General features: G+C 44.2%; 1 protein-coding gene across 3 annotated transcripts in view; it reads right to left on the reverse strand.

Moving 5' to 3' along the window:
• The window catches only part of upf2 (UPF2 regulator of nonsense mediated mRNA decay), a gene marked incomplete at its 3' end in the record, with an annotated part of 97,066 nt that overhangs the window by 58,979 nt on the left and 19,460 nt on the right, over nt 1-18,627 (reverse strand). For all 3 annotated transcript variants that reach the window (XM_083654510.1, XM_083654509.1, XM_083654511.1), the window contains exons 3-5: nt 11,070-11,849; nt 10,805-10,965; nt 10,163-10,354 (exon numbers count right to left, since the gene is read on the reverse strand). In XM_083654510.1, coding sequence (XP_083510636.1) covers nt 10,163-10,354; nt 10,805-10,965; nt 11,070-11,849 — 1,133 coding nt within the window. The remainder of the gene's footprint in view (nt 1-10,162; nt 10,355-10,804; nt 10,966-11,069; nt 11,850-18,627) is intronic.

The following is an 18,627-nucleotide window of genomic DNA, read 5'->3' on the forward strand; positions in this document are numbered from 1 at the left end:
AAGAATTCATGAACACCAATCATCTAAAAATAACTAATAGAATGTGTGCTTTCTCTGTCTAAAAGAGTTAGTTTGCAGAGTTAGTAGTTATGTAGATATTAGCCGTTGAGTACAGCATGGTTTCAGCGTCTGGAAATTTATTCAGAGATAAATGGCTTTTTGTGAAACAGTCACTTTAACCATTCATTTTTGGCATCAGTAAGACCGTCAGACATTCTAAACAATAGTTTTGAACAGTAATTTCCTCCATAACAACAGGAAACACCCCTCTCATTCAAACTCCTCCCTCCGTGTGTCTTCTCCTCCTTCCTCCTGGCTCTAGAGCCAGGAGGAAGGAGGAGCGTGTCAGAAGCGCGTTGTGCTGCCTGCCTGCCTGTCGGGCAAGACGAGTCTGAAATGGATTACTGTAAAATCGCGTCGCCATTTCCTTGAATGGCTTTCTCCCGCGGTGTGTGTGTGTGTGTGTGTGTGTGTGTGTGTGTGTGTGTGTGTGTGTGTGTGTGTGTGTGTGTGTGTGTGTGTGTGTGTGTTCGCGCGTTGCTGCGCGGCTCTGGGGGGAAGGGATCTCTGTCCGTTCTGTGTGTGTGTGTCCGGGCTTCTGACTAAAATCGCCAAGCCATTTCCGCGGGAGGCGGCTGCTTTTGTGGCTTTTGGGTCCCGTGGCTGTGACTTCTCTCGGTCTCTGTCGCCACTTAGTGGTCGGTAAAATAGATTACACACATGCTCTTGCTCCAAATAGTTATCTCGAAGATGTAAAAGGGGTTGATTGATGTCCCACCGTCAAAAAAACATGTAAGACGAGTTATTTCGGCTCTGGCACTCAAGCGCTGGATTATGTAAGACGAATTATTTCGGCTATGGCACTTAAGGTGTTAATAGATCTGGGGACCAGGGCTATTTAAAAAAAATAAAAAAAATAAAATAAATTGGTGTGGAAAATACCGAGGTCATGACCTCGGTGTCCTCAATGGTAGCTACGGGCCTGTATTCAGCTATGCACAGTTCACGCAGGAGGCAAATTTATTCCAACCTGCAGCCTATGTGCAACCTGCAGCAGCTGCACTTGTGCTGGGTTGACTGCTGTCTTCACCTCCTTGTGCTTCACCGTTGCTGCTCTCCTCTACTACAGCTCTTTTACGATTCCCTCCCGTTTTGATCCACTTCATAATTTAAACATTGGGATTCCAGGGATCAAGTACCACCAGCAGGGGGGGCGCAAGTACCACCTACCTTGAGAAACACTGCCAATAATATTAATAATTATTATTATTATTTCACTTTCACATGTTTGAAAACTACTACTAATGACCACCATAGATTTTGCACAAAAACTAAAAAAAAAAAAAAAAAAAAAAAAAAAAAAAAAAAAAAAAAAAAATTTAATTTTCACAGAGCCTTCCAAGTACCACCAGCAGGGGTCGCAAGTACCACCTACGGTACGCGTACCACTGGTTGGGAACCACTGCTCTAGGTGGATGCTACTCAAAGCACCCGGGGCCTTCACAGAGTTGGGGAAGTCTGCCTTCTCCTATAGTGCTCCGGACGCATGGAACAGGCTGCAAAACGTACTCCACCTTGATGCCTTAGTGACTCTTGGGGAGTTCAAAATGCTTGCCCAAAATTTTGTAAAGGAAGAATGCAACTGTTTTTAATAAGGTGCTGTTTTATTGTTTTATTGAACAGATCTGTGTATATCCCTTGTTTTTAGTATTCTTGCAATTGTACTGTTCTTAATTGTATGATTCTATGTTGCTGCCCTCTTGGCCAGGTCATCCTTGCAAAAGAGACTACATGTCTCAATGGTTTTTTTTCTCCTGGTTAAATAAAGGATAAATTAAATAAAAATAAAAACGTGTGTGCAGCGCGGACATTGCGGGCTGCTATCATCAACTCAGCGACCAAGACTACTTTTTTTTTAACCAGCACTGCATGACATGACGACCAGTCAACATCGACTCAACTATTGGTAGAAACGTCGACTTGAAAACATCAGGAGTCGTGCAACGCCTAGTCACTAGGCGTTGCACTAGGCCATACATGGGCAACATACGGCCCGCCCGCGATGGAATTGCAATTTTTTTTTTTTTTTTTTTTTTTTTTACAGTGCACTTGAAGGCAACATGCAATATACCCGCTGAATAAGTGTCCAAATGTTCATGTCATTCTGGGCAATACTCTCCTGTTATAGCATTTCAGTCTGGAATATGGCCAATATGGAATATCTTTCAATAATATTTATGACTAAAAGGCTAAAAGTAATCTCATGTGTAAGAAATGACTGTTCTACATTGAAGTAGAAATTTAAATAAGGGTGTATTCACACCTATCTCGTTTGGAGCAGTTGTTCCGAAACGGAGAGCATTTTCCCCCTTGGTGCGGTTCGTTTGGGGGAGTGTGAACACAGCAATCGCACTCGGATGCGGGACAAAACAAGCGGACCGAGATCGCCAAGAAAGGGTGGTCTCGGTCCGCTTCCAAACGAACTCTGGTGCGGTTCGTTTGTGGTGAGAACGTGAGCCGACCTCGATCCGCCACAACAGCAGTAAACGGTGCGCATTTTTGGATAAACCAGCTGCCGTAGTCAGCTGCGCTGTGCGTAATGGCCTGAAGAACGAACATTTTTATCGTTTAAAAACGACATCTTTCAGATCCTGTTTTGGCGACTTGTGACTTGCATCGATAAACTTTGGGGGATTTTTGGATCATCACATCAGCAGTTTGAACTCAATCAACTTACCTCGGACCATGGGAAGCAACGTTAATGTGTTGAATCTCTACGGATTTTGCGTGCGGTGTGCTGCGCAGCCCTCTCTCTCCCTCTCTCTCGCTCTCTCTGGTCTCCATTCAATAAATGAAAACAAATCGTGGTAATCAGAGCCAGCCTTCTTTGTGATAAGATTGTCTGGTTCAATCAGACAATCAGACTGATTGCATGTCTTCCTCGAAATGTCCGTTATTATTAAATTATTTATTAATATTTTATTCCTGACAGGACTGGTGTTCATATAGCCTATGTCTCGGCTAATCCTCATCTCCGTGATAGTAGCCTAATAGCAGAATTTGCGAGGGTCTTTGATCTTCTATCTCCAAATTCCCAATAGCCTAAATAGGCTAAATAAATACATAGGCTTACATAGGCTACATAGCATACATTAATAAATAAATAAAGAACTTTCTCCCTCTCTCTCTCTCCCGATCCCTCCCTCTTTCTTTCTTTCTTTCTTTCTTTCTCTCTCTCTCTCTCCTCGCACGGCGGACGCCCGATATAGCCTAAAATGTAGGTCTAACAAAACGCATTTTTATAATCATATAGGAAAATCTCTGGGAATTATTTTGTCCATCCCGAGAGGCTATTAGCCTATCATAGTCTCTGCTGGCCAATCCAGGAAGTTTGACAATACTATTTGGACCGTTTCATTTGTGGCTGTGTGAACACAAACGAACCAAGGCACAAATGCAACAATTGTATCAATTAAGTACCTGAATCGGAACAAAGCAAACGACCTACAGGTGTGAATACACCCTAATTAACTTGTTGGTTTTGGATTTATTTAGCTTCAAGAGTGCATTTTTGTTCTTGTGTGACCCTCAACACAGGCTTTGAGAATCCCGGGACACTCACTGATACTTATGCTTAAATTAACCCACTCATATTCTGGTTTATTTCAAGAAAAACATTTCGGCTAGTGGAAATTCTAATTGCCTGGTAACTTTAAAATCTAGCAGCCATATTGGCAGGTGGTGAAAAAAGTTAATTTCAAGCTCTGCAGGGAGAGCAGGTGGTGACATAGGAGTGAGGAAAAGGATCAAATATTGGTGGTTAAGACTGAATAATGACATCACAATTGTTAATTTAAAATGAGTTATTCCTCTAAACCTGGCTTCAAATGCCCCAAATTTTTCGCGCTGGTGCCGTTCAGCCCTCAGCAAAATCTGGTAGAGAGGAATTTTTTTGTGGCCCTCTCTATCATCAAAGTTGCCCATCCATGGGTTACGGCATGACAATATTTGTTCGGCCCCCGGCAACAATCTGGGTTTCTCAAGTGGCCCCCCATGAAAAATAGTTGCCCACCCCTGCACTAGGCCCTAGTGTGTGTGTGTGTGTGTGTGTGTGTGTGTCAGGGATTCTGCTAGGCATTTTTCCAGACGGCCAATGCAGCTGGTAACATTCCAGAATTCCGGCCATATCGAATATTTACCGGCCAGGCGGCCACTATTAAAAAAAGGATAAATAAACGTTTTGAATCAATTTATTTCTCTAGTCTATTCTTTATAGCCTCTATAGTCGATTATCTTTATTCCATTGTTGTCATTAAGAGGCCGATTTTGCATCAAGAATATTTAATTGGCACGTTCTCGGTAAGGACGCTTTCGTTATTGAAACAGACAACATGCATGCTCCTACTGTAGCCTATCTATCTGCATTTGCAGACACTCATGAACCCATATCTTCTGGACATTGCCTTGATAAAAAAACAACGTAGCTAAAAGCAATAAGTGCGACAGTGTCAGTGCAGACAGCGCACAACTTGAATCTCCAGCAATAGGCTATGCACCTTAATCTCTCCCACTCCACACCTGGCACCTGCGTCAGCTCTCCCGCACTCGTTCTCGGCTCCCATGTGGCTTTATTTGTGGTAAGCATTTTGATTCATCTCCTCATCATACGAGCATTGATTGATTGATTGATTCACCCGACGTAAGTTAAAAGGATTTTTACCTACACTAAATTGACAGCCTACGTCGGGTCTCTTTTGCTTTTGACGGCGGCAGGCACACTTCTGTTTCTTCTTGAGGGAGAATAGCAGGTGCTTGACGCTTTCCTGCCGTCTTGCTGTCCTCGGCTGAAGTATTTGTCTATTCTAAAGCATGGCATCCATTCTATTCTAAAGCATGGTGTTGTAGAAAATTGAAGTTCCATTGGCATTTCCTAATCAATAAGTTATAAGCTATAATTGCATACACATAATTAATGCTATGAGTCATTAGCCATAAGACATCTCACAAATGCATATTTGGACAGGCAGACACATAGGAGGAGATTTCTTCCCTTTGCTCTGGCCTTCAGAAACTCAGCATGACAATGACCATGAGACAGGAACGCTTGCTGATAACAGTCTCCCAGTTGGACTGCGCTGACGCACACTCCAAACTATTCATACATTCCTCTCCCCTCCTCTCTGTTTCTCTCTGCCTTCCTTGCCTATAAAGCGTGTGTCAAACTGTCAATCGCTACTGAATATTGGGACTCTGTACATTGATCAGATGGTACATTGAGATTCAGTCTCTCCTATAATGCAGTTTATAGGAGAATGTTATGGTTTTAAATATACTTTAATAAGACATCTTTCTGGACTCCTGGCTTCAGTTTATTTGGTTTATATTAGCGGTTATGTATATTATATTGCGGATGAGGAATGGTGAAATTCCATTCTATAACACATGGCACCCATTCTCTTTCTTTTTCGCCCTTCTCCCTCCCTGTTCTCTCCTCCCCCACATTTCCCATTCCCCCCCCACCTCCTCCCTTTCCATGCTCTCTCCTCCCCCACATACCCCCCCGCTCTCCCCCTCCCTTCTCCTGCTCTCTCCTCTTTCTCCCTTCCCCTCCCCAACATTCCCCATTCCCTGCCACTTCCTGTTCTCTCCTCCATCCTATTTTAAAGCATGGCACCCATTCTCTTTCTTTCCCCCTTCCCCTGCTCCTTCCCCACCTCTCCTTCTCTGTTCTCTTCTCCCCCACTTTTCCCTTTCTCTCCCCACCTCCCCCCCTCCCCTCTCTCCTCTTTCCCCATTCCCCACCTCCTATACTCCCCAACATTTCCCATTCCCTCCCCACCCAGGGATTCCGTTAGCCGGCAATTGCCGGCTTTTAGCCGGTATTTGTTGCCGTGGGCCGGCAAATTAAAAGGTCACCGGCTCAAGTGGCCAGCTGAAAATACGCCAGATAAATAAATAAATTCTATAAAATAGCCTAATATTGTGTGACCTATAGCCTAAGTGATGTTGCCAATAAGATATGACTTAAATAGAGACTTATTACATCATATTTTTTCCGCCCCCTGTATGTTGAGTGTTGGTGAAAAAGAAAAATATAGCAGAGGCTTTCGTTAGTGTAGAGCGCCGTTTAAAAGCCACAAGCAGCATCAGTCCCGCCGGCCAGCGCTGGACCCGCTGTGAGGAAACACACAGGAGGAAACCGAAATGTCATAACAGACATCCCTTGCTAGGCCAGTCCTTTTTTTAATCGAGATCATGCAACGACAAGTAGCCTACTTCAGGCCAGCAAGACGGCAGGAAAGAAACAGAAGCGTGCCTGCCGCCGTCAAAAGCGAAAGCAACCCGACGTAGGCTTCAATTTAGCGGAGGTAAAAAGCCTTTTTACCTACTCGGGCGAATCAATCAATCAATGGCTCGCGCTTGGTTCGTATGATGAGGAGATGAATCAAAATAGTGCCTTTTAAACATGTTATCTGGATCATGTCAGGCTAGACAGATCAGGATATTTTCAGGTTTTGCTCTTTCTAAACATGAGGGGTCTTTGTTAAGAAACAACTGGATATGAGCCGTTTGCGGTAGCATCTATCAAAAACAAGAAATGTGATAGGAAACAGCTTTAGCGAATTTGTAACCAAACAAAAGCAAATCAAGTCATATCTGACTAGTTTTAAATTTATTTCTCCCCACAAAAGTTTGATAGCCTATCAGTCAGTCAGCTCCTATCCTCTCCACAGTGTGGATGCACAGTCACACAACACTGCCTGCCATCACGTTAGCGACAATTCTGGAGACTTCAAAAAACATGTTTTAACGGAGTCCATTGACAACGAGGGGTGGCAATGTGCCAAAAATGCCTTTGTTAACTCATTGAGTGCCAATGACGACAATCGTCGTCAATTCGATTAGTGACGTAGAGTGCCAATGACGACGATTGTCGTCAATTGCGTTTTTTGACGGTGGGACGTGGATCAAAGCCTATTACATCTCCTATAAAAATATGGGAGCTATTGAAGGTGTTTAACCTATTTTACAGACCCATTAGGTGGCGACAGTGCTCTCCAGATTAGAGAAAGGTCCAGAAAACAGCAGGAAAAAGCCCCGTGATGAAAGCGAAACCGCTCATGCTGCAGCCAGAGCCATATAGATGGCTCTGGCTGCAGCTGACATTGGCTGCGAACAGCAGTCAATCCGCGCCCACAACTGAGCCTCTCTGCCTCTGTCTGTCTGTCTGCATAGTTTCTCCACACGATTAGCCGCCAGAAAGGCAGCACCCGACGCCGAAGGGCCAAACCTTTCCCTGCAGTCCGGTTTGGCATTTCCTTGTCGCGCTGGGAGCCGGCGCACAAAAACGGAGCGCTCCGAAAATAGACTGGGTGCGTGAGGCTGTGTGTTAGTGTGGGGAGGAGTTTGCAGCTGAGGGGGGGAGAGGGGGGTGGGGCACGCAGGGCACCACACAACTACACCACGTCACTACATCAGAAAATATTAGCTTCAGACTCAGTGAATGTGCTTGAAATGCTTCTTTTCACAAAAGGCGGAATATCTCAGCTTCTAATTTGAAACGTGTCTTTTTGCTCAAAACAACCTATCTTCTCCGGCTCATAACTAAAGAACGGAAAATGGTATCAATAAACTTTTTTTTGCAGATGATAGAAGAGAGTCTCATCGTTCTTTGTGCGTGTTCGGTGTTTACATTACACAATATCACACAATATTCTGTGGGCCTCGAGAAATCACTGAAAACGCTCTGAAACTCTGGCACTGAGCGTCCGTTCTCCAAAAGTGGCTGACACTCAATGAGTTAAGCTACATAAAGCCGCGCAGTCAAAATAGTGGTCGGACTGTCGTCAATCACTGTGGGTGATTTATTTTATGACATTCAAGTCATATCTGACTAGTTTTAAATGTATTTCTCCCCACAAAAGTTTGATAGCCTATCAGTCAGAGTCAGTCAGCTCCTATCCACTCCGCAGTGTGGGGCGCACAGTAGCGTCAGGGACGATGAAAATTAATTTGGGGACGGAGCCGTACGATAGCCTAAACATGCTCTGCTCGTTATGAACAGCGTTAAAAATGACATGCCACACACACACGCACACTAAACAGACATGCGGGCACTGGCAGAGAGACAAACAGGCAGATAGAGCGGCACGCATTGCGCAAAAAGTGTCAGAATCTCGGCTGCTCTTTGTGATAGTTGTTTCATTTGCTTCAGTCATCCTGCTGCCTCGTATTCTCAGGAGAGCGCGTTTTTGCTCCACTTTTCACTTTCCTTAATTCCCCGCTGCCTCTCTGCAGTCAAGCCAGCCCTCACCTCGGAAAGCACGGTCATTCTAGCCCCCACTTAACAATTCAAGCCGTTTTTGCAACACTTGAGGAAACCGTGAGTTTGCTCGTTGATATAAGCGATTGCCCGAACGATTCATTAATTAATAAACTAGTGAACGTGAAGTGAGTCACGAAGAGCCACACCTGCCCACTACTGATATGCGGATAATAACCTGCCAGCTGTTTAACATGAGCTGCGATTGCGTGGAAGCGGATCTTATACCGGCGGTTGAGGTAGATAAGATACGGAGTCGCGGGAGTGCGCGTAGGCCGGCTAATTGTTGTTTAACATGCAGGCCAACCGGCTAGGTGCAGGTTATAATACGGATTCCACTGCATGTTAAGAAGTGGCTAATGCTTACCACAAATAAAGCCACATGGGAGCCGAGAACGAGTGCAGGAGAGCTGCCGCAGGTGCCAGGTGTGGAGTGGGAGAGATTAAGGTGCGTAGCCTATTGCTGGAGATTCAAGTTGTGCGCTGTCTGCACTGACACTATCGCACTTATTACTTTTAGCTAACGATACGTTGTTTTTTCATCAAGGCAATGTCCAGAAGATATGGGTTCATGAGTGTCTGCAAATGCAGATAGATAGGCTACAGTAGGAGCATGCATGCATGTTGTCTGTTTCAATAACGAAAGCGTCCTTACCGAGAACGACGTGCCGACCAATTAAATATTCTTGCTGCGAAATCGGCCTCTTAATGACAACACTGGAATAAATATGATCGACTACGACTATAGAGGCTATAAAGAATAGACTATAGAGAAATAAATTGATTCAAAACGTTTATTTAGTTAACATAGTGGCCGGTAAATATTCGATAGGGCCGGAATTTTGGAATGTTACCGGCTGCACTGACCGTCTGGGAAAATGTCTAGCGGAATCCCTGTCCCCACCTCATCACTTTCCTGCTCTCTCCTATTCCCCCTGCTCTCCCTCCATTCTCCTGCTCTCTCCTCCGCTCTCTCCTATATTTCTATATTTCTTTATCAATTGTTCAATGTGTTATCATTACTACTGTAATTTGCTACTGTTGTGTCAGCTAGAATTAGCTAGACATATTTTCTATGAAGCCCTCTGGGACATGCTTGTGAATTAGGGCTATACAAATAAACTTGACTTGACTTGTCGTTGCATGATCTAGATTAAAAAAAGGACTTGCCTAGCAAGGGATGTCTGTTTTGACGTTTGGGTTTCCTCCTGCATCAAGTCACAGCGGGTCTAGCGCTGGCCGGCGGGACTGATGCTGCGTGTGCGGCTTTTGAACGGCGCGCTACAGTAGGCCTAAAGAAAGCGTCTGCTATATTTTTCTTTTTCACAAAACACTCAACATAACAGGGGGCGGAAAAAATATTATGTAGGCTAAATCTCTATTTAAGTCGTAGCTTATTGGCAACATCACTTAAGGTCCTTACACACCGAGCACGTTTTTTTCGTGCGATTAATTCGCACGTCAATAATATTTTCCGAACCTATATCAGTCAATGCAACCGTGCATACCAACGGCGAAGTTTCGCCCAGCGTTATTGCGGTGTTTATTTTTTCGAACCACGGTCGATTTTTCAGAAATTCGCTTCCGACGTGTACACATCTGTGGCTGTGATTGACAGGTGGGTCAAAACTCGCATCGCAATTTTGTGCCGTATATTCGCATCGCTCTTGATGTGTAAGGACCTTTAGGCTATAGGTCACACAATATTAGGCTATTTTATATAAGGAATTTATTTATCTGGCTTATTTTCAGCCGGCCACTTGAGCCGGTGACCTTTTAATTTGCCGGCTAACGGAATCCCTGGTGTGTGTGTAATTTTACTAAAGATAAACACGGTACCTTTGGCGTCATCCTTGTCTTTGCCTTGGTTGCTCTTCTCGTTGTCCTTGAAGAGGATGGCAGGGACAAAGGCTTTCAGGTCCACCATGTTCTCATAGAAGTTCCGAGCATCCTCGTCCTCCCAGATGCCCCCCTCAAGGTCATACTCTCCAGGTTTACCGGGGGTGAAGATGTCAATGCCAGGGCCATGCTCTGTGGGCAGAAGGAAGACAAAATATGACACAAAAACACGAAGGAACTAAAGCGTCACAATTAAAATCGGTAACACATGTAACACATGTACGATTTCATGCCAATGAGAAATTGTGGTACTCTATTACAACCCGCAACCTTGGGCTTGGATAGATGAAGCCAAATGAGGCTGGCTCCAAAAGGGAGTCAATCCCCATTCACTCCCATGTTAAAATGCCTGACTCAGCATAAATCAATGTTTACAGCCGGTTAAAATAAAAAATAAAATAAAAACGGTTTTGGTCTCTATACCCAATTTCACCTTTCATAATAATGGTACGGGGGGTGGATTTTTATATAACTCATCCGCTAAGAGTAAAATAGATTAAACAAATTGTTTGGGTGTGATTGACACACATTAATGATAAATCATACATGCTGCATAAACAGGATGAGATAGTCATCACACACCCTCCTGCACAGTCTTGTCCTGAGGAAGCTCTGGCATGTTTTCATCAAGCAGGTCGGCCAGAGATTGAGTGTTGGCCAGGAGCTTCTGGTATGAAGTGGCAAACTCTTCATACTGCTTGTGTCTGTCCTCACTCAGCTCCCCTTTGGAATGGAGGATACGCCTGATGAGGACAAAATGGAAAGAGGTCTTAGTAAACAACAAAAAGCAACTGCAGAGCAATGCTCCGGGGGGGGGGGGATGTGTTTATTTTGGTCTCCTCCTCACCTGTTCTGCCTCTCGATGTTCTGCAGCTCCCGGTGGTCCTTCTTCAGGTGCTTGGTGAGCGATGTGAAGTACTCCCTCAAGAGGTTCTGGAAGGGCTGCTGTTTCTCTGTGTTGATGATCTCACTCGGTGGGAAAACCAAGCCGAACTTCTCAGCGGCCAGTTTCACCTTGCGGGGCACCAGACCGGCAATGTCATCCCCGCAGTGTTTACAGAAGCTGATGACCACCGACACGTGCGTGTGCGACTCCCGGTCCGTCCCAATGATGTTCTTCAGCTGCTCGTAGATGAGCGAGAGGCCCTCCTTGTCCGTGAAGAGGCCGACGATGGTGAGCTCGGCGATGAAGCGCAGGTCGGTGCGCAGCTTGCTCACGTTGGGCGACTTCTCCTCCTTCCGGGCTTCAAAGTGCTTCTTCCACGCCTGCAGCAGCAGAGGGGCGAACTCGGCGTAGCGCTGGTGAAAGAGGGAGCACAGGTGGACGGCACAGCCCACGTCCGAGATCTTCAGCTTGGCCTCCACCACTGAGCTCACAGCCTCGCCGATGTACTTACTGAGGTTGAGCGAGCCAAAGTCGTTGGAGAGGGAGTCTCGCTGCTGCTCGGTGAGCGTCCGCAGCTTCTTGACGAAGGCAGTGTTCTTCTTAAGGCTGGAGTCCAGGCGGCTGAAGAAGGCCTCTTCGGGCCGACCCTCATGGGTGTTCTGGTTCTTGCCGCGGAGCTCCTTCCTGCACTGGTGGCGCTCCCAGGCCTCCTGGTGCAGCTGGTGGCTCTCCTCCTTTTCCCTGGGGAAATAAGGGTGAATCGAAGGTAAGGGAAAATGGAAGTAGATCTGGGCGATCATTCTTTGACTGAATGGCGATACACAATATCTCAGTATTTTCTATAAAGTGGGCTAAATGTAGAGCCATATGATTTCCGCAATCGCAGAATCGTGGACGGAATCAACTGTAAAATGTGGAATACTGCAGAATTTACCATAATTGGGGTGAAATTCCATTTTCGGGAGAAGAATGTTTTGTGGAGAGGAAACATTACCTGGGGCCGGGCCAGCGGCTTTACAAGCCGTACATCACTTGACAAAACCACAACAATGTCGAACCCTCCAGCTGCTCCTCCTTTAACGTCGTCAAAAAAGCAAAGAATTTCCACACTAGAAGCCCTAACTTCAAAGCAGAGCAGTATCCTAATGAATTTTATGACTCAGGCGAGAACCTGTTTTGCAAATTCTGTCAACATTCAACCCAAGCCAGCGAGGTAAGCATGCTAACAGCTTGCAAAGCAATAAGTTAGCAACTTATAAACAGGCAACTTACATACCATGAGATGACAAGCAAGATGCGGTGAGGAGGATGACTCATTTTCATTAAAATCCCCACAGAGAAAGAGTGTGAAGTTCCAATAATCCATTGTGAAGTTCCAATAATCCATTATGATTACTTTTTATCAATGATTAACGGCACACCGAATGTAATCATTCATATGGTAAACGAAATGATGAACTCGCCTCCAGTAACGTTACCTGGGAAAGTGAAACCCACCCCTCCGCCGCTGTCTGACAACTACACGTGCACTCTGTATACAAACGTGTGTACAATAAAGATTTAAAGTGGGGGGAAATGCCTTTGCCCTGTCAAACTGTTTGACTGCTGTTTGACAAGATGTCACATCTCTGTGTATAAATAGATAGACAGACAGACAGATAGTTAGTAGAGGTGGGAAACTCTAGACACCTCGCGATTTGATTCGATTCCGATTCAGAGGGCTACGATTCGATGATAAAATGATTATCGATGCCTCTCGTAGGGATGGGCGGGAGTACTCGGGTACTCGAGTACTCGTTTGTAACGTCAGTACTCGAGTAACATTTCAGCTGTTCGGGTTAGGGATGGGCATTTCTAGCAAAAACACTATTCGAAATTCGCTGGCCAAAGTCGACTTTTAATCGAAATTCGAAAATAAAAATAAAATGTAAAAAAAAATTAAAAATGTTTTTTTTTTTTGTGAGTGAAATGTTGCATTGTCTCCCCTGATTCTAAGTATAGTCGAATCGCTTGGTTTGAGCAAGTAAAACAATTTTTATAAGCATTTTAAGCAAGGTTTATGGAAAAATGAATAGCGGATGAAATCCCATGAAGAGGGAGAGGTTGCTTATACAAATTGTTTTACTTGCTCAAACCAAGCGATTCAACTATACTTAGAATCAGGGGAGACAATGCAACATTTCACTCACACAAAAAAAAAAAAAAAAAAAAAAAAAAATCAATAAACGAATTTCGAATTTCAATAATAAAAGTCGACCTTGATAATAACAACGATTATTCGAAAATTCGAAATTCGATGCCCATCCCTAGTTCGGGTACTCGCCCCACTCCCCACGTGGATCAGATATACACAATACAAATGGTACGCGATACAGCTACATATAGGCACCATTGCGCAGCATCAGAGTAATGTTTGGACGTATTTTGACAAACACAACGAAACGACTGTGCGGTGCAAGATATGCAAAGTTAAACTAGCAAAACATGGACATACCAGTTCGATGTTTTTTTTGTTTTGTTTTACTTTCTTTTTATTGAAGTTTTCAAGTTGAAAATAAAAAGACAAGGACAAAAATAAACAGACAAAACATAAGATGGTGTACAGCAGGTTGTTTTGGTCGACAATTGCACTCAATGTGGGTTACTTGTTACTCAAACAAGGGGTCACTTCCCATTGTATATACAATCCATTTTGTTATATACTGTTCATATCTCATATCGCAGAGAAAATGTCAGTCTCTCCATACAGTGGATCTCGTCGACTACCGAGATCTAGTCTCTTAGAACAGACGAGTTGGCTTCCGCAATTTTCAAATGCTCTCGCCATACCGTCTGTACGTCAGACCCCCAGAACATGCACAAGGAAGTAGTGAAAAAAACCTTCAGACCGGAAGGAAGTTCGACGGAATCTGACCAATCACGACACGCGTGTCCACGAAAAATATGTTCCCCCCGGAAACTTAAACCGATGCAGGTTGCTAATGCTAGCAGTGCTTTAGAATTACCATGGAAGCTACGCCGACGAAACCGGTGAAATAAGACCCTGATAGACGTAAACGATGTATCCGCGGCTTGGAGGAACCTCGTGCAAGACGTGCACTTATTCCAGAGTTAAACGAAAGTGATGAGGTAAGTTGCTAACGTTACTGAGCTTATCGTTCGTCTTACTAATCAGCGTTAGCTAACGATAGCTACAGCAGTATACAGCTAGTTAGCTAATGTTAAATTCTGATTGGACGAATGAGCGGAAGTCCCGCCTTTCAACTTCCTCTTCCGTTTGGTGCATGATTCTCCCCCACGAAGTACAGACTGTATATAGCTGCATCTGCCGGATGTAGATAAGACAGTCTGTTTTAAGAGACTAACCGAGATCCAGTACCAGTTCGATGTTTAACGACGTGTGCATAAAGCACAAGGAGAACGTCAACGGGACAGATGAAAAGCAGTATCGCATTACCTTGTTTGCTAAAATTGCTAGCAGTAACAAACGCTGTGGTTGTGATGCCGTCAGGGCAGAGAAGATTTCCCAGCTCGTCACGGAAATGGTGGTGTAACAGGAACATATCTCCTTGTTGTGGAGTAGGCTACAAGCCACCATCAGAGAACAACAGCTACGGGTGGGTGGACAAGATGTATTAGGACAGCGCACTGGAATTGAGGGCTGATTTGGAAAGTGCCATTAAGGTGGCTAGCAGTTAGCAGCTAACATTATTGCAGTTAACACTTTTTGACAGAAGATCAGACGTTGTAGCCTAATCAGTGGATTTGTGTAACAGTGATCATAAAGCAGTATGGATTATAGCGGACATGTATTGGAATAAGCCTTCACTTTTTCCACAATTGTCTACTCGAACAAGCGTTAACCATCCAACCACCGGAGTTTACTGAGGTAGGCTAACACCTGCTATAAGCGAACGTCAGATCACTCTATCATGGTCCGTCCATTTATTTCCTCACAATAAATTGTGCTCCAGGCAGCGCTTTCTCCATGCCAAAACGCTAACGTTGTGAACAACCCCTGCACAGAAGATTACCCCTGCTCTGTCATTATTATCATTGTAATATATATTCTTACAGGCATGTGGCTAATGCGAAATTAACTGCAAACTTGGGTTCTGCTTGTGTTGAATCACTTTGATCGGCCTGTGTCATTGTAAATGTGCTCTATAAATAAAGTTGACTTGACTTGATTCTACACGGACCCCCCCCCCTCCCGGCGAGTACCCGATTACTCATCCATAATAGAAGGAGAGAACTCGAGTTAGGGCTGTGCGATTAATCGATTTTGAATCGTAATCGAATTAATTAGTTAGGACGATGTTAAAAAAATGAAAATCGTAAAATCGTTTTTTTTTTTTTTTTTTTTAATTTAATTTTCACTTTAACTAGGGTAAGTACGTTACGCAGGGCGGCTCTCTATCATGTACGCATGCTGCTACTTGTCCATTCTCACCGCTGTAAAGTCTCTCTAGAGGCTGTGATACTGCTACTAAAAACAGCAGCACAATGGACTTATTTCAACACCTCCGACCAAAAAGCAGCTTGTTGCACTGCCGGCTGTAGCCTACAAGATAACGATTGCCACAACACACTCACGCGCGCACACGAACACAGACATTATCACCGGACGATGAAACGTTGCCTTTACAGTTCACATAATAACAAAACAACACGTGAGGCCACCGAGTACTGATAGATTGGCTGTATTCATGGCTGCCTCAGCTGACTCACCTGTCCCTGTGTGTCTGAATTTACCCCTAACTGCTATCGCAGTTCCACGCATTCCTGTTGTGACTTTGTGTTATTCTAGTACAGATATAACTCCGAGCACGGGTGGTCGCTTAGACACTAATATAATTATCTCACCGAGGAACACGCAAATCCACCAGTGTCAAGTTAGCAAGCAACAGCCAGGAAGTTAAGCATAGCAGCGGCAAGCTAAAACAGGAAGTTGAGTTGTTCTACCTTCAGAGTAAAAGCGTAAATTGTCAATTATGGAAAAAAGGGGGGAAAAGAGCTCTGCAGGGCAACAAATGTTTAGAGAAGTATAATAGTATAATAAATCGAAATCGAAATCGAAAATCGGGTTTTGAGAGAAAAAATCGTCAATTTTAGTTTTAGGCAAAATCGCACAGCCCTAACTCGAGTATTTAAATTACTTAAAATGCCCATCCCTAGTATCTCGATGCATCTTGAATTGATGCATCACTTTCCCCCCCCCCAATACATGATTTATTTTCTTTTTTCTCACTGTGTGGCTACTTTTAAAATAAAGTGCATTTGGAATTGCATTGTATTATGATCCATAATTAAAATAAACAAATGCATTTACTTCCATTATCTTTTATTAATACAAACGCTGCCCTCTGTTACAAGAGGTAGCCACCAGGTGGCAGGCAGGGTTTCAAGCATGCAGCAAAGCTACAGTAAAAGCGGAGAGTGCAGAAGAAGAAGCACAAGCTTTACTGACGTTAAGTTGCAATAAAAAACGAGTCTAAACATATCACCTGACTGGACATCCATCATATAAACATGGTGCCAGAAGCAGAACCTTGATGATGCGACAGGACACAAAATAACAGCCTGGACACCATTGATTCCACCGGAGCTAAGTTCAACACTTGATAAGCAAAAGTGCTAACGCTAGCTGCTAGCCGACAAATGGCTTGACACTACTCTGTCTGCACTCCATCTCATATCTCTGCAACCGTAATGGGCGGGACATACTCCAGGCACGCTTCCAAATGTGAGGGCCATGCGGCCAATATGATGTCATCGCGGTGGGGGCGAGGCCACATTTGAAACGGATACAATACTCATTTGCAACTGTATCAATATCAGCAGTGCTTTCTCTTAACTCATTCACCGCCAGTTTAGGACTGCCAATATTTAGCACAGGCCAAAGATTTTCATAATTGTTGGTCATCTTTCAAGACCCACAGTAAATTATCTATTAGCACCAGAGTGATTTGCAATACCTCAAAATGAAGATGTACGTCTCTGGGTTCACCAGGGAAAAAAAAGTGAGCTTTTAGCATGTTCTGTACTCTACTTATAGCCATTCATATACACCCTGTTTTCACCCAAAAGGTCTCTCTGAGAAAAGAAATTGCAGAAAATGGCATTTATGTACACAGCACACAATATCAGGCAGAACTCGCTCTCAATTCTTTTATTTTGAACTGTATTGACATCAGACATGTAAATATTATTCATTATGACACAAATGACAAAAAAATATATATATATATATATATATATGAAGTGCTTTTTTTACATTCAACAATACAGTTTGCTCAGTGTGAGTGAGTGTACAGACAGACACAGACAGACAGACAGACAGACAGACAGACAGACAGACAGACACACACAGACACAGACACACACACACACACACACACAGAGAGAGAGAGTTCTCTCCACAGCTGCTGCTAGATCGCACCTCCTTCCCCCTCCTTCCCCATCAGCGTTTTGCCTCCTCTGCTGCTCGTTTCCCTCCTCTCGCTGGGACGAATGCTGCGACACGACACAGGAACGGGTCCGCGGCTTGGCTTTGGGACCAGGCGCTGCTGGAACCAGATCGATCATGTTCGTCACGGGTTTGACTAGGCAATCCAGGTTCGCCCTGCAGCAAGGCTGGCACATAGGAACGGGGTCCAGGGACCAGGATCGATCATGTTGGTCACGGGTTTGACTACCGCGGTTTCGATGTCCGCTGCTCTGCAGCAAGTCGATCAGCTCTGCAGCGCGGCGAGGGGGCATTTCAATGGCGTTTCTCCTCTGCAACAAGGAAGCGCGTTTCTCCTCCTTTCCACCTTCTTCCTAATTTCAAACAACAGCTGCGGTATGTGTTTGATAACGTGCTGTCGGCTTGACTTTGAGGTTAGGGACCCGAAACTATGTCACAGGCTGGGTAAGTGTTTCAACTATGCGCTGCACTCATAAAAACAAAAACACGTCAAACACGTCATTGGCGGGGAGGGCTATTTCTGATAACACGTCAAAGACGTCATTGGCGGTGAATGAGTTAATGAAAAATCAAACATACCACTGATTTGTCCCTCCCTGTCATTGGTGGGTATCTTTTGCTTCAACAAGTTCAAAGTATTCTGATAGGCTGATGACTAAAGCAGGGGTAATCTGTTGTGTAAGGTCAAAGTTTTTAATGAGTTTTATCAGGCCTAGATTATGGGGAAGCGTGCATCTGTCTGTCCATCTGTCTTTGTTTATTTTTTATGCCTATTGATGTGTTCTCATCCCGCCGCGTAGTATCGAAAATGGTATCGAGTATCGATATTTTCCTGGGTATCGGTATCGAAGTAGAAATTATAGTATCGTGACATCCCTAGTTGAGAGAGAGATCTAGGCCTATTTACATTCAATCAAAACAAGATTGGTGATTCTATTCATGTGCTGATATGATCATTTGAGAGTGAAACCGCAGTCTACTGAACATAATGGCATTCATTGACTTTTAATTGCATTTCATTGACTTTATTATGGGCCATTCACTGTACTA

Source organism: Poromitra crassiceps (genome assembly GCF_964638095.1).
Source record: "Poromitra crassiceps genome assembly, chromosome: 2".
NCBI classification, from domain to species: Eukaryota; Metazoa; Chordata; class Actinopteri; order Beryciformes; family Melamphaidae; genus Poromitra; species Poromitra crassiceps.